Below are 16,991 nucleotides of genomic sequence, written 5' to 3'. Positions count from 1 at the left end.
CAACTACTATTGGTCACTTTAGCTGATAGGTTAGTGAACATGTTAACACAATATTTTAAATGGTAATATTATGTAGGTGGAAGAGATAAAAATCCATAAAGTGCAAATAAAAAGGTTATAGGCCAATGTGACACATTTTATATATTCAGCAACTGTTTTAAATTTAGAGGTTGGCGTTAGCTTATATTCAAAGTTAGAAGACTAACTTTAGGGGTCATCTAAATATATATCTCTGTTTCTTTGTGTCTGTATCTATTTGATATTGCAAGGCTAACTGTTGGCCTAGGCCACTATAATCTATTATTTTTGATTACAAGCATGGGGCAATGCATTTGTCTCCACTGTAGCAAGAAATCATTAATAAATATTGAACAGTGTTGTGATGAAATTAGAGATAAAAACAATAAAGTATAAGTGATGTACGTAGCAGCAGAGATATTGGATTTTTAACTTGAGTTTTGAACTTCTTACTTTCCAAGGTTGAATCCCGAATTAGAATCACTGAGAGGAAACGTTGAGCATTTCTGAATAAATATTCTGTCAAAATAGAGCAGCTAAGAGCTTACACAATGTCTTTATATAGCAAAAATCAAGTTTATTACCTCCTAAGTGCTGAAGCTATTGGCTCAACATATATGATAAGAATCATGCAAAGTTATGAGGGCTTGTTTTGTTTTGTTTTTCAGATGGTAATATGGATTTTTAATACATCAATAAGCCAATATTTACTTTTTGCAGGATGTAGCTTGTATAAAAATGTTGTTTGCTCAAACTGTCACTATGTTGTGATGGTAAAATACAAGACAGATAAAATGCGTAAACATCAAACTCATCTGCCTTCTCCCTGAACTAACTCCAAAAATTCACATCTCAGTCAGAGGTAGAAGCAGGGTTTTCAATCATTGTCGTGTACACGCTGCTCACCTCCTCCTTCTTCCTCTCTGCTTCATTCCAGTAGCAAAGCTGTCAAGAATGCTAAAGCTAGTTAGCACAGCCAAAAATGATGGCAGATAAACACTTTTCTTGTAACTGTAATTTGTTTCTCTGCCATTGGCACATTGAACAGCGCATACACAAGCTTGATTGACAGTGCTAAGACCCACCTTCTGTCTAATTGGTGGTTTCTGACCAGGACCAGATTGTAATCTAGAGTGCTAATGGTAGCACTGAGAGGCGCTCTTGTACTATACTGTCACAATTTAATGACCGTTTTAACAAATATGTAAAAACATATTTTTGAAGTTACTGCAGCTTTAAGAAAACTTTAAGAAATGTTGGAATATATATATATATATATATATATATATATATATATATATATATATATTTTTTTATGTATGTATATATTTATATATATATATATATATATATATATATATATATATATATATTTTTTTCCCTCTCTCTGCCTTGGAAATTAAAAATGTCAACTTCTCAGTTTATATGGAACGTAGATATACTCCTGAGTAGGTGAAACGGTCCTCATCTTTTGTTATTGTTGGCGTCACGGATAACTCTGTTCCCTGACGGTGCATTTCTGGCACCTTATATAAAGTCTGTTGGCACTTGATTCAGACAGCCAGTTTAGAACTTATTAATATGCCATCACCACAATTATTATGAGCTAAAATCCTCTTTATTAAGACTGTCCCAACAAAGATCGGAGCATCTCCAAATGCTGATCATATGTGGAAGAATCAGTCAATTATTTTGAAGCAGTGCAGCGGTCCAGGATTAAGGACTTAGAAGTGCAACAGACATCAGCCTCTGCCTCTCTCCCTGCTTTAGCCTCAGAGACTTGCACAAACAGCGCGGCTTGTCAAGGCTGATTGCAGTGGCACTGGGGCAGATAAGTCAGTCTTACTATTATCCTGTGTAAGCCAGGACTGCCAAATTACAACTTTAGCTGTAAACCCCCACAGAGTTTGCTTACGAATGTCCTAAGCCACAGCAGTGAATAAGAAATCCTGCTAAAAAGAGTGATAGCCAAGGTTTTAGAGGGGACCAAAACAAGTGGGTCTGATGGGATACATTTTGTTCAGGCTGCTGCAGTCCCTCTACCTTTTTATTGCTTTTGGAACCCTTCCCCGGCTCATAAGTATGATGTTCTTACAGCTTGGCAAGAACCGTAATTTAAAGTTATTTCCACCATACCATCGATTCTCTCTCTGCTTTGATGCCGTGTGCGTCTGCTTACAGTGGCATAGAAAGGTTGTGGCACAGGAGCATTAGCATGCATGGATTTCTTTCTCTCGTTCGTAGACGCAGGGACAATTTCTCCACAGAAGATTTAAAAGATAACTGTAGTGAAGCTTCATGGGGTAAATTAAATGGGGCAACTTGAAGCAGTGACCTTTAGGATATATTGGTAAGCTGTACAACAGTGCCTTGCAGAACTATTTAATCACATTACAGCTGGGAAACCTTAAAGGTGACCGATTGTACTTACTTGAACATATCAGGATAGGTCTATGAAATATTAAAAAACATGTCATTACATTTTTGCAAAAACTCAATCTTGGATAACAAGATTTCAGCCTCCTCAGTTCTGTCTATGCCGAGCTCCTTTCAGAATGAGCTGATTTAGGGCGTCTTGTCACTTTAAATCCAAATAACCTGCAGCTGGCCACGCCCCCAAATCATTATTTACATTCGCATATGAAAATGACTCCGAACAGATCAGTAAATCAATCATTCAAATTTTATTTGTGAAGCACATTTCAGCAGCAAGGCATTTCAAAGTGCTTTACATCATAACAAACACAAAAACACAGTCATGCAACATAGAATAAACAATACGTTAAGTCAAGTTCCATCATTAAATCTGTAATAGATTATGTTTCAAATACAATTCTAAACAGCTGGACTTTTAGTCGAGATTTATAGAAAGTCAGTGTTTCAGCTGTTTTACAGTTTTCTGGAAGTTTGTTCCAAATTTGTGGTGAATTTGAAAGCTGCTTCTCCTCATTTGGTTCTGGTTCTGGAGATGCAGAGCAGAATCAGAAGACCTGAGAGGTCGGGAACGTTGATACAACAACAGCAGATCTTTAATGTGTTGTGGTGCTAAACCGTTCAGTCATTTGTAAACTAACAGTATTTTAAAGTCTATTCTTTGAGCTACAGGGAGCCAGTGAGACTTTAAAACTGGTGTCATGTGCTCTATCTTTCTGGTTTTAGTGACTGATGTTTAACTATACAACTGTATTTGAAAAGCATTAACAGAGGGTCCTGCACAACAAACAAGAATGCAACAACTTGTTTCTGGATGATAAATCAAAAACAAAACACTTGTCTCTTCCAACAGCCATTGTACAGCACATACAGTGGTAACACCAGCCAACCGAACGTCCTTCAGCTCCACTTGGGTTCCTAGGTCTCAATTGTGACTTAGCAACTGGGAGGTTTATGAAACTGTTTATTTACCAGACACCAGAAAGCAATTGACCTTTTTGTTTTTTTTAGAAGCAGCAGGAACCCAAATGGAAGTATAAAAATGTGCAAATTGTGAATTTTGCATCATTGGCTTTCATTAATGTATTTTAGTGGAATTTTATGTGATAGACCAACATAAAGTGATGTCAATTTAAGTGAAAATTAACTGGGATTTTAAAAATAAAAAGTTTGAAATTCATGAGGAGCATTTGTCTCCAGGACCCAGGAGTTCATACTTTATGGATCCATCTTTCACTGCAATTACAGCTGAAAGTCTTTTGGAGTTTGTCTCATCCAGTTGTTCATCACATTTTTCCAAACTCGTTCAGATTAAATGGAAAGCGAATCCCGATGGCCCAGTCCAACCGGGCCTGGGAGTGGACCATTCCAGCACATAATTATATTTTGATCTAAACGTCTCCCTTATTGGGCCCATAGCAAACTTTAAATGGGATTTTTTATGTTTTTTCTCCCACTAGTAGCTTTATGTTAAATTTTTTCCATCAAGGTCAACTTTGTAGAGTCCATAAGAAATGCCTGGTAATTTTAACGCCTCAGTTGTGGATCTCTGAGCCCTCTCTGCTGCTACTTTAATTAAAAGCCTCTTGGATTTTGTCAGTTTAAATAGATGGTCATAACTTGGTAGATTCACAATTGTTCAAGGTAACTAGCTGTAAACTCGATTTATCCAGACAAGAATGAATATTCTTTTCATGGTCCATCACATTAAAACTGAAATAAATTCACAGCTGCAAAAGGAACTGATTCCCCTTCATTCATCGTATTTTGACTTTTTTACGCTGAAGTCAAATTTTTCTCTAGTTACCATGTCCATTAGGTCTTCAGAGCGTATGCAGCTTTTTCTATATTTTATTTTTTACACAATCCCTAATTTTCTGTGGATTCTTTTCCTGATATTTCTTTCCTGAGGTCAAATTTCTCAAACAACTGCTACTTTTCATATATTTTGAAGGTTTCCTAATTGGAAAATAAAAAAGACTATGTTGTAATCACAGTCCTCTTTTTAAAGCACTAAGGGTTATGCAAGTTCAGAAAATCTTTGTTTTTTCCTCACACTTAAAGCTGCCAACATGAGGATAGGCTCAACAAAATTAATGTCTAAAAAAAGCTTAAACATATTAGTTTGCTGTGACTGTGCATGAGATTTCAGTTTATATTGAACAAGACTTGAAAGTAATAGTTAAATAATGCACAGAAGCAGCTTGTTGCATTTGTTTAATGTGTAAGGTAGCAATGTTTTTTCTTCTAACGTCACAGATTAAATCTTTTATTCACTCCAAACAGATTTCCTTCAAATGGCACAATTTTGAGATATTCTTACTTCTTGTTCTTCCTTTCAAAACCAGAAACTTTTAGGTTAAAGTTCTGTAAAGCTTCTTCCAATCACAAACAATTTTATTTGAATATGTTCGTGCACAACACTTTAACTAAGCTTCACAACATTTCACGTCCTGGTTTGAACTTCTCTGCATCGTTTGTGCTGACCTGACTGAAATAGCTGACTGTTGTTGTCTTCTTGATGCCGTTTGTTCTCAAACAGACCTCTGAGGGTCGGTCCAGTTCAAAATTCTTCCCAGAGGGGCAATTAAAAGGTCCAAAAGCCAAACGTAGAAGAAAATTGTCCAGTTTTAAACTTCGAATCAAATGTGGAAAAAGTTCAAGTGTTAAGAAGAGTTTACCACGGTGGACATTTAACGCATCTTTTATTATTTATCGTAAAGAACTTTGATTTTTGTTGTCACAATAAATTCCAATTAATGACGTTTAAAACCCCCCAAAAACTGTCTGTATTGTCAGGATTGTACATTTTTCCACTTGTTTCCACTGTTTGTTCAATGAGAGCATCAATAAATTAGATTGTGTGCAGTTTAGTGATTCAAATCACACTTTTGCATCTGGCTGGTGTCTTAAGGTACTGTTTTTCAATTGCTATGGATTTCTGTTTCATCCCTTCACAGCCATACAGTTACTAAAAGAACAGTTTAGTTTATCATAATAGTACTACAAAATATATTGAAAACTTAAAAGTTTCCAACATATTTAGAAATTTCCCACCACTACTTAAAAGCACAATTTCTAGGTTTATTTTGCATCAAAATATATGTATTTAGACCATTTCTATTTTTTCTTACCTGATGGTTTCTCTTTCATTAGTGTTTTTCTTTTTTACCCTCCTTCAGCCCGTTGTATCTCCTAACATTACTTTCCTCCTTCCATTTGCCCCTTGATTCAATTGCTGCCCAACTCCTTACTGCTTGATTTATGACTTCTCCTGTACCATAAATTACTGATGTAAAAATACTTTTTTTCTTACCTTGCCCACGTACTGCGGGTCTGAGCCCATGTACTCCTCCAGGACAAAGAACTGGTTCCACACCCAGCCCCTCTTGACACGCTGAAACCCAGCCGCCCCATTCCTCGTCGAGCCCACCGAGCTCCTGCCGCGCTCTCGCCCGCTCCTGCTCCGTCCCAGTGGGGATGAAGGTTTGTGTGAGGAAAAGCCAGAACCCTCGTTGACAAGAATCCACAGGAACAGCAGCAGGCAGTTCCTTGTAAGCATTGGCGATTTGTGAGGTTCAGGTCCTCAAGCTGAAGTCCTTGTTGAGAACTGAAAACGGCTGCTGGCGATGAGTCGTGTGAATGAGTGAGGCGTGGAGTCGCAGCGTGCTTCAGGGCTGCAGACAGTGACTTCTCGATATCATTACCTGAAAGAAAGACAATTTGTTTTAAAATGGCTAATTTTTGTGTCACCTGACTGCAGACTAATAACACCTTATTAAGATAAAGAACAAGGATAGTGCAGGGTTGCCTCACCTCATACTTAGTCATAACATGCGGTGCTAATAGCTTCCTTTTCACAAACACCAATTGGTAATGGCTTTCTTTTCATAAATACCAATATCTTGGTGGCACTTAGCGGGCTATATTCTTTTCCCCCACTGCTCACCTGCATTAGTTTTTAACTGCTCAATGATAAATTATAGTGCTTTCACTCTCAAGCATAAAAGTAAGTGCTGTAATTATGTGCCCTGTGATAGATTACTTCTACGCCAGGCAGTTCTCATGGATACATGCTCTAATTAGCAAGAAAACTTCTCTCTGTGGGGAAAAACGGTGCCTTTATTTTCGCTGTCAATTACCGGCCACCACACACCGAGCCGCAGACCCGTCAATGTTGCAGCAATTCCTCACACATAGAGTGGCTAAAAGTCAGCATTTTCAATGACACTTTAATGAGAGGGTTCTGATGCATGTCATGATTTCCTTTACTTAAGCTTGTCTTGGTATATTTCATCTAAAAACTGCAGGTAAAGAAGAAAACTTTTTTTCATGAACGGAAGAAGACAAAGGATGATGCACAACGGGTATCAAAATGACATGAGCACTGACTGAAATGTCACTGTAAAGGAGCATATCTTAGTGATCTCTAAGATATGTTGATTTTCCTGAGAAGTCGCCTCTTATAAGAGGTGCAGCTTGACAATAAAGGGCGACTGCAGATTGACTCTGCTTGGCATTTTGATATGCATGTGGGAATCTGTGGACAGCACACAAAAATTAATAAAAAGCAAGTTTTTCAAAGTATGACCAAGAGAAAGCTTTGAACAATCTCTGTTGATATGACAGTTTGGTTGCATTATATCTAAATATTCAGACATTTGAATTTGGACTATCAATTTGAAAAAAACTACAATTGTTTTCTGTGGTTGCATTTGGTTGTGGTGTACCTCAAGGACGAGTTATTTACCCTTGTTTGTTTGTGTGTCTTGGTTCCTTTACTAAGAATAATAATCATTTCTATGCAGATGAAGCCAAAGTATATGTTTAAAAAAATCTGCACATTTTCAAATCGGTTACTTCAAGAGTATGTCTTTGTACAACTCAACAATTTTCTCCCACTGCTCCCTGTTAGCAGTGATTTAAAGGAACTCGGTGCTTCAGCGTTTTCACAGTTTGTTCCAGATCAGAGGAAGATGAATGTGGGTTTCATATGTTTGGTTCTTTTCTGTTTGAAAAGGAGTAGAAAGAGCAGACACTTATTTAATCTGATCCCTTATCTCAATTTAATAAAATATATTGTTTAAACATTTGTTATAATATTCGTGTGTCTGTTCATTATACTGTGCAAAAGAGCCAGCAAATAAATTGTACTATGAAGACAAGACTGTCACAAACCAATTCATAACAAAACAAGAAAATCTGTTACTATTACTGGTAATAATGACAATTGTAAATAACACCTACAAATTCCTCTTAATCTGTGTTATATAACAACAAATGAAATTTAATAAAGTATATATTGTAGTGGCTTTTTCTAAAGAGAAAAATAACTGCTGTATTGTCAGTGTGGTTTTAACAGTTTGCTTTCCAAGCGGCTCTGACTGCTAGCGCCTCGTTTCCAATTGTTTATTACATTGTCAACACCAAAGCGTTCAGCTCTGGCCTTGTTACACAAGACGCCATTGTTCCAGATACAAGTGATTGGAACAGCAGCCGGTGGGAAGAAAGCAGCAAATGATCCACCTCTCCACGTAAAGCTCTTCGAATCTGTACAGTAATGGAAGAAAGCGTCTCTCTAATTTCATAAATGGAGCCCTCATTGACATCATTGTCTTTGATTAATTATACAGGCTTGGAACACCGGCTTCAGAGGTAGATTACTCCTCCAAGGTTATCTTGTGCAACCAGATCCATTTATTCGCTGTCACCACACTCCCTTTAAAGAGCAGAAACTGATCTGCAAAGTTCCCCAATATAAAATTGGCAGGAACCGCCTTGACACGGGTCAGACACGCCTCTGCCGCAGGTCAGTCCTCATTTAGCTCCAACATAATGGAAAATGACTGCTCCCATAATTCCTGCAAAATCACGCCTCTGCCACTGTTCAGTCCTGAGAGAGGGCCCCATGCATATTTTATGAGATGAGCTCATTAGCATATGTCGGGCTTTCGGGTGCGAGCCTTGACCTGTGTGTCTGCTTCACGTAGCACGATGAGCGCAGCAGGCTGACAGGGGGCCCTCGCACATCACCTTCAATAATCAAAGAACATATGGCCGGCCGATCTGCCGGTGCAGATTACCACCCACGAGAAACTCCCACAGAAAGTTATTAGTTGTCAAGGCAGCCATAAACATGACAAACAAATCAGCAGGCATTGACTTTTGCAGCGGAGGGGAAAGAATGAGTCATGAGGATCAAGTTTTTGTTTTGCATACACTTTTATATCCTAACCTTTTATTTCCCCCTCTGCTTTAATAGCTCCATTGTTTTGCACTGGCGTTATTATTATTATTCAGGGACATGGGCAAAGGTGTTGATGTTTTCACAGGGTTATGAACTGACCTAGTCGTGAGTCGGAGACGAATTTTAAACGGTGTCTGAAAACATGCCTTAGAATATTGCAGCTTTTCTCCTATAGAGCATCAGAATTAATATGGAAATTAACTTCACACTGATTTATGAGGAATTTACATTTTAAATTAGTTAAACCATTGTACTGCTCTAGACTGCGACTTTCTTTTCATATATGCTTTCTGTTTTCTGGTTTTAGTGTGCTTATTTAGCACAATAAAATGCAGGCAAACACAATAAGAAACAGCATAATGCAGGGAGGAAAATGGAAAGTTCAAGTTATGTAAAATCTTATGTAAATAAACAGAAACTTTTGTTAAGAATATAAAATACATGGAAATCATTGTAAAGAATATTTACAGAAAAGTGTCAGATGGTTCTGGAATTTCTCCTTTATTTGGATCCAATGAAGAACAAATTAAAGTAAAAGAAATATATTTTTATATTTTAAGAATATAATGAAAAGCAGCTGTTTAAATGTTTTCTCCAAGTCAGATTGTGATAAATAAAAATCTCTGAGAATGTTGTGGAAACCAGCTGATTTATGTCAAGTGAATCCGATGTGTGTTTTTGGAGTGCATCTTTTTCTATTTGGGATAAAATGCACCTTATTGTTTTAAGAAATAAATGAAGTGTAAGCCATGAACTGAATTACTTTAGTGAATTTGAACATGAATGAACATTTTCACCTCTGAAGGAAACATAATAGATCTGGTCATCTCTCTGGGTTGTGAGTTTTTTAATGGTTAAAAATGCACTAACATCAGAATTCATGACTTTGTTTTATGTATTATGCTTAGCTTTTGTTTTTATTTGGCTGGTCTTTCTTTTCGCTTCCTGATATTTGCCAATCTTCAGTTGGCACTTCTCTAGTTTTTCTATTCCACCACCTGCTGCACATTCGCATCTCATTCAGTCACCTGCTTCCCTCACCGGGTCTCTTCCTGTTATGCAGAGGAACAATAATGGTGCAGAGCTATTTTGTTTCTGAAATAAACTCATATGTTGTTTTTTTTTTAAGTAACATTATTTTTACAGCATCTTTTGTGCTGTGTATCTGCATCTCAGTGTGTTGTAAAACGGAGGTGAAGCAGGAGATTTCAAACAGAAATAAGCCATTTACTGTACTCTTCATGTTTTGCTGTTTTGAAATTAAATATTTCATTATTCTTTAGCTTTGGTATATTTTATTCTTGAAAAGCCTACACACTAACTGTTAAGACTTATGAAGTGTTGAAACAAAATCAAGATGACTTGAAAAGACAAGTGTTGAAATAATTTCATTTTTAACTATATGTATAATACAGCTGAAAAATATACCAAAACAAATGTGAAAAAGTCATAAATAAGTCATCAACTAAATGAATTATTGTAAAGCAAGGACTTTTATAGTAACTCTTTATCTTTTATCAAGTTTTCTTCAAGTGTACAAAGATGTTTGCACTGTAAAAAAGACCAAGGATACTTGGAAAGACATCAATATTTTTGAAAAATGACTAGTTCCTCTAGCAGATTATTTCACTTAACTTGACCCCCCCCCACATGACTGAATATTTCATCACTATTAAGGAATTAATTTTACACAATCTCCTAGATGTTGCTGAAAAGTTACTTGTAAGTTTTGCCTTATTTCAGTTGTTCTGAGAGAGGGCACTGGAAATTCGACCAGAAATACTTGGTAAGAGTTTGTTTTTGCAGTGTAGTTGCAGAAATACTGACAGCAGCACTGAAGCAGGTTCACTAATGAGCAATTATCAGAGAGACTAACAATAGACCATTCCTAAAACATAATTCTCAGCATTTATTTCCACAGAATAAATCACTTGGCACTGAAAGATTTTATGATCGTGACAGAAATGGCGACGTGAGCCGAAGCCTCTGCAGTGAGGCCTGTTAATCGGGTAAATATCAGCAGACGCCGTCTCCACACAGCTCAGACAGGGGGAGACGGTAATAACACTCAAACCCCTGAGGAAGCAAGTGGGAGGAAAAATAAGTGTAGGTGGGGAAAAACCAAAGTAATGAAAATGGGAATATCATCACAGCTGGCCAGTGGAGCAGAATTATCAGATCACAACTTGTGTAGGTTAAAGCACAACCAAACAGAATGAAATGGATTTAATTTTTCAGATATGTGCTCATTGGTAACAATATTTGCATTTTTATGCACACAAGTAAAGTGTAGATGCTATGCAAAAGGACCCATTCCCCTCAGGATTTTTCACATTTTTGCTACATTAAAATAACAAACTTGAATAATAGTTTTTTTGTGTTAGACTAAAAGATTTTAATGAATTAATATAAAGTACATGGAAGAGGATACAGGTTTATTTTATGTTAAGAATAAAAATACAGCCAAGGACTCCTTATGAAACGTATTATTGGGTCATATTTTAATTCAATAGTAGATAATCTGTATTGATATAATTTGTGTTTATCTTCAGTGGCATTGATTCCTGATCAGGCAGACCTGTGAAGTCTGCTTTAGAAGTGGGCTCCACTTCTAAAGTCCTTCCACTGGCTCCCTAGAGCTCAGAGAATAGACTTTATAATGACATTGTTAGTTTCTAAATCACTGAACTAGCTTGGTACCAAAGACAGTCTACCTTTCGGACCTCTCAAATATTCAACTTCTGGTCCAATCTGCATCCCCAGAACCAAACATGGAGAAACGAACTGGAACAAACTGTCTGAAAACTGTAAAGATGCTGAAACACTGAGCTGCTTTAAGTCAAGGCAAAGTCAAACATTGGACAATATGAATTTGCTTGATGATAGCATTTGATGAAATGTGATATTTTGCGGTTGCTTCATAATCGGTGTTTTTATGGTGTGATGCACTTTGAACTGCCCTGTTCCTGAAATGTGCCATTTAATAAACTTGAATGGATTTATTTCAAAATCAATGCCCCCTTTGTCCCACAGATTAACATATTTTGGCTGCATAAGGAAATGGATTAAAAAGTTTGCTGACAGTTTGTCTCCTCAAGGAGAACAAATCAATTTAGTACTTGTCCAAAACCATCTGTGTTCTTCTAAGTTTGGGAATTACTCTGTGGTTTGGCTACCAGCCCAGATCCACCCTGGAGGAAAACTAATAAAACAAGTTTCGGTCATAAATATGATGATCTAAACAAGATTAAGTACTACTGTATAGCCATAATTTCTAACCGTTTTGTAAAATTACTTTTTCTTATTATTGTCAATCCATTGAATCCTTCAAACAGCAGGCCAACACATTCTTTTAATGGTGACAAATTAAAACAAGTTCTGGTCCCAAGACTATTTGTGTGATAAATGCACTTTGATGCTTCTTATAGTGCAACGTCTGCAAAACAAGGAAGTCTGCACAAGACAGAACACTTTGCAGGGGTGCTTTAGTAGTTTTTAAAGGAAGCAGAATTGGAAGTACAGTTTTAAGTTACTTTGAGTCAGAGGGTGATTGCTGCTGCTGCCTCCATTGTTTACAGAGTAAACACAGCAGCAGAATTCATTGCATGAAGAGGCAGGATAGCTGCACCTCTATCGAATAAGTCTGGCTCTCTGCCCACTGCTGCTGACTTCATGATGGTTCAACTTCTTCTAAAGGTTTGCTATCACTTCTAATAAACTCCTGTGCTTCATAGGGCTGCAGTTCTGTTCTGCTCTTCTTCACCACAAAAGGCTCTACAGTACTCTGCAGCTTCTTGTTTGCATGCACAGGGTGAGTGGACTTCAGTTTCGGAGTTACGTTGCTGCTTCTAGATTGAAATGTCAGATATAAAAGTTAACATTCCTAATATCAGCTTCAACCTTTCTCAACCATATTTGGATATGTGGATATTAAGACAATTTAATCCAAATGAGCATTTCAAAGAAATAAACAGAACTGAAGAAAATATTTTGTAAAATGGAGCAAAAAGGCAATTTTTGTTGAATAAATTTGGACAACCTCACATTTTCACTTGGAATGGCTAACGTTTTATGTTTAAGCTTTCTGGAGACTTCAGAGAGAAGATTGCATCAGCTTACGAATCAGGTGAGGGATTTATAGGGGTTTCAACAGAGTCTGAATTGGCAACCCTGGTGTATGGAGAATAGGCTGCAGGTGATTGCGCACATTTAAGCAGCTGCCAACATCCACAGAAGACTAGTAACTAGAAGTGTGCCGATCGATCGTCCACCGATCACAATCAGCCGATTTCTGTGAAAAAATGCATCATCGGTGATCGCCGATCATTGTCTCTTGTTGCCGATCACCAAAACGATCACCTGTGTCTCACTTCTCAGCTCATCTCCTCTTTCCTTCACACTGCTGAAGCAACAAATCCTGTTGTGAGGAACTTTAAGGCTGTGAGTGAATGTGGACGTTTGAGTGTATTGCCACACATTCAAAACAAACGGGTTTTCATCATCACTGCAAATTGGGATATTCCTAAAAATGCTTAAAAAATATATTTCTACAGAATAATTTCCCATCTCAAATCACTTCTATTTTAATTACTTTTAAAATATTTTGAATGCATTTCAAATAAATAAAAAAAATGTATATATACATATATATATTGGAGTCCTTTTCACACAATTAAAATGTTCATGTTTTGACCCCAAATAGTTTGGAGTTTGACGGATGGAATCTTTTGTTTTCATATTTTTGCCTGTTTCTTGTGTCCCACAACCAGCTGTCGAACATCTTTCATGTCATCCTTGACGTCAGAAGATTTTTGACAGAAACAAATATTCAGAGTCAGGAGAGATGCCTGATCTCATAGTGAAGCAGTGAAAGACAGGCAGCTACTCAGATGAGATGAAACGGCACTGTTGCCCCAAGGCAGCTGTGGAGCACTGTGGGTGCACAGGCAATGGCTGTCATCCAGTCAGACCATCCTAAAGCTTTTACAACCAATTTTTGACCCGAGCTTCTTGAGAACTTTCTCCCTTAACCCATTAAGAATGGATACAGCGTTTCTACGCATCTCGCTCTCAAAGTTGAACGAATGACCTTTGCGTGCTTCTTCCCCATAAGCCTGTCATATATTTTGTGCCTCACAGTCGGCGTGTTTAATATTGGCCAATAAAAGGGCAAAGTCAATTTTAAAAAAAGCATGAATGCTGAAGATCTGATCTCTTAAATAGGTTTTACTGTATCAGATATGCCTTGTTTCCTCAAAGGCAAAGACATTAAGTGGCGACTCATGACTTCTCTGTATGCACAACAATGAGGTTCCCAGTGATGTCTAGCACTCATAAACAATATAATTAACTTGGTTCTGCCTCAGAAACCGTTAAAATTCCCAGAATTTATTCATGTCCAGTCCTATTTTCAAGCAGCAGTGTTTTGGTACACCTGTCTACAGGAGTGTAAAACACACTGCTGGAGGAATAAATTAATGCCAAAGGTGTTTTTGTTTGAACAAAATTCAAATTGGAAGAGGTAGAAGAGCAGTAGAGGTCAAAAATGTGATTGGGATTACACCCAGCTCATGAGAGGAGTTGATCCACTGGATCAAGTCCATCAAAAAAAAAAAGATTTAAATCCTCATTTTTGATTTTCATTGTAAACACGTTTCAAAAATCAAACTGTGTTGAATCAGTTGGTTTGGGTTTGTGATCTTAAAGTTTGCTGCAGTTGTGAAAAGCGGCACCAAAAAATAGCATTCTGAGTTCTCATAAATGGAATAAAGGCTGCACAAATAATTTTAATGATTCTCATAGTGTTTGGTTGACTAATTGATGAAATGTATTGTATGGAGACAAAAGTCATGCTAATGCCACTGCTTTGTCAACTGGTTGCTTTGTGTTTTCCCCAGTTAAAATAAACAAATGTGATGTTTTTGAAAAGTCTGAGTTGTATAAAATACATTTCAGTTCAGGTTTGGTTGTTATCTTACATTTTGAATGATGAATACAAAGCTTAGAGCCAGATGCTAACTTTAGCATCACCAGCTAGCTGTCTTCTAGCTGCACCTGGATAACTGCTTTGTTATGGATAAAAATGTTGGGTTAAAAAAATGTATTGAATGTATTTTTGTTACATATGAAAACATACATTTTATAGAATATTATTGATAAATTGTGTACTCCACTGGCCTCTTTTCTTCTGTTTGAAGCTGTTGCTTCTTTTCTAGATGAAATCAGTTACCATGGAAAAAAGCCTGCAAACAGTAAAAAAAAAAAATTGCAATCTTATTTATATCAGAACTAAATGTAGCTTGATTTTTATTCAGTTGTCTATTTCACCTCTGCACAAAGATTTGCACAAAACAGTTTTTAAGGCAAATGCATGACATGTACTCTCAGTTAACACCATAACCCTGAATGGAGACAAATGGTGGAAAATAAAGATTCAATTGCTTGAAGCAGCACCAGGGTAACTGAGAGCCTTCTGTTTGACGACACTCATTATCCGAATCTGGAAAAAACCCTAAGTGGCCACCTGGCTACTTCCCGCCTGTTCCTTCCAGCTCGCAGTAAGAAGGATTGGGCGCATCGGTCAGTCTTCTTTTTTGTGCAGCAGCTTTGAAGTTCTCATTGGACGACCACCATCCAGAAATTGTGGGCTCCTGCTGTAAAGCAGAGTGTTTGAAAGGAGCTATGAGCCTGCCTTCCCTCATTGCTGCTCTGAAGACCCCAATTCTGGCACGAAAAGCAGACCTCCTATGGAATAATCGGCATCCAAACTGTATAGCTCCATTCCGCAGAAAAACCACCAAGTAAAATTTACCCTGCAACTGGGTTTGCTCACATCAGTACTCTAATAAAAATTGAAATTTGAAATATACAACGTCAGTGGTTGGTTGCAGCTACCACATATATATATATATATTGGAAATGTTAAATGCTACAGACTGTCAATACCACCATTGAAGCATTGTAGAGAACTACAAATTTTTGAGTTTTGAAAATTTTATTTTCTTGAGTCTTATTTCATAACTGATCTTGTCTTCTTCTCCCCTGTCTGATTTTGAGCATACTCTGCAGTTGGAGACAATTAGATCAATCAGAATATCATCTGTGACAGAGCGTCCCATCCCATTTCACCGTTCTGTTACCGGGCAATCAACTTCTCCTGTAAAGGCAACTAATCAGTGGAAGTCATTGCCTGATGATGTGACGAGCTGCAGCTCTTAGCGACTTTTTGAAACTAACTTGAAAATGTGTTAACTTCTTAGAAATGTAATCATTAAGTACGTGTGTGTGTGTGGGGGGGGGTTGTGTGTGTGTCCGTCTGTAGTGTGATTAGGAAGCAACTTGTAATGTTTTCTGTCACCCATTTTTGTAAGCTGCATGCCAATTAGCTTACATTATGATCTAGTACTGCACAAAAATTGGTGACATTTATGTTTGCTCTCTTCAGTGTCCCTTTATAAATATAATTTATTACTGACTAATTTCAATAATTTGAATGGAAAACATCCAAAGACTGATTACTTTTGATGTGGATTTGCAACAACTTTTCTCTGAGCTGCTCGTCAAAAGGGAGTCTTTATTTGTGATAACCCAAAACTTGCTAGTTTTCCTCACAGAGGAAAGATGTTCATGTTTTCCTCTCATACCTCTTATTTGTGATAAGAGAAAATGGAAATATGGATGAACGAACAATTGAACACTCGAATCTTGATTCATTCACAGATTTAAATATGTTAAGCTGGAAAAATGGGCAATTCCAGTTATATTGAAGTAACAGTTTCCTTGGGTAAAAAGGCATTCACAGCAGTACAGTAATTTAAGTTGAAGAAATCACATAATAGATGTAAGATATAGATTTCATCAGTTGCCTTTATGCCGCCAAGAAAATCCTTTCATCATTGATTCCTTCTCAGATGGTATATCACCTTGACTATAATCTTAGGGTGATAAAAAATAAATTAGCTGTGTGTCCTACTGAACGAAGGCTGCCTCTGTGCTAGAAATTGAACTTTTCCCCACTGAAGATATGGGAAGCTTAGCTTTAGAGACAAAACTGGCCTGAGGCAATAAAGAAAACCTACACTGGCTCAGCTCTCCCCAGAGTGAAAATGTCTGAATCCCCTGCCAACAAAATCTATGATGCAATAGATTTTGCTACAATGAAAGGTTATAATTAAGTGCCGTGATCCGAATGCAGAGTCTTTTCGGGGAATCTCGACTCGTGAAGATGATCGGGGCGCACTCTTTCCAATGTTCAATAGATGAAAAATACCTCTAATGGCAGAAGAGAGCAGAA

At 37.3% G+C, this 16,991-nt stretch overlaps 1 protein-coding gene across 1 annotated transcript in view; it reads right to left on the bottom strand.

Annotated features, from left to right (window-relative positions):
* The window catches only part of LOC129378964 (cadherin-12-like), a 137,385-nt gene that overhangs the window by 87,126 nt on the left and 33,268 nt on the right, over nt 1-16,991 (bottom strand). The window contains exon 2 of the mRNA XM_055059470.1: nt 5,768-6,158. Within this exon, the coding sequence (XP_054915445.1) occupies nt 5,768-6,013 (246 nt within the window). The 5' untranslated portion in view covers nt 6,014-6,158. The remainder of the gene's footprint in view (nt 1-5,767; nt 6,159-16,991) is intronic.

This window comes from Poeciliopsis prolifica, unplaced genomic scaffold (genome assembly GCF_027474105.1).
Source record: "Poeciliopsis prolifica strain line A6 unplaced genomic scaffold, Auburn_PproV2 SCAFFOLD054, whole genome shotgun sequence".
Lineage (NCBI taxonomy): Eukaryota > Metazoa > Chordata > Actinopteri > Cyprinodontiformes > Poeciliidae > Poeciliopsis > Poeciliopsis prolifica.
Note: the sequence above shows the minus strand (reverse complement) of the source record. Positions and strands in the feature narration are given on the sequence as shown.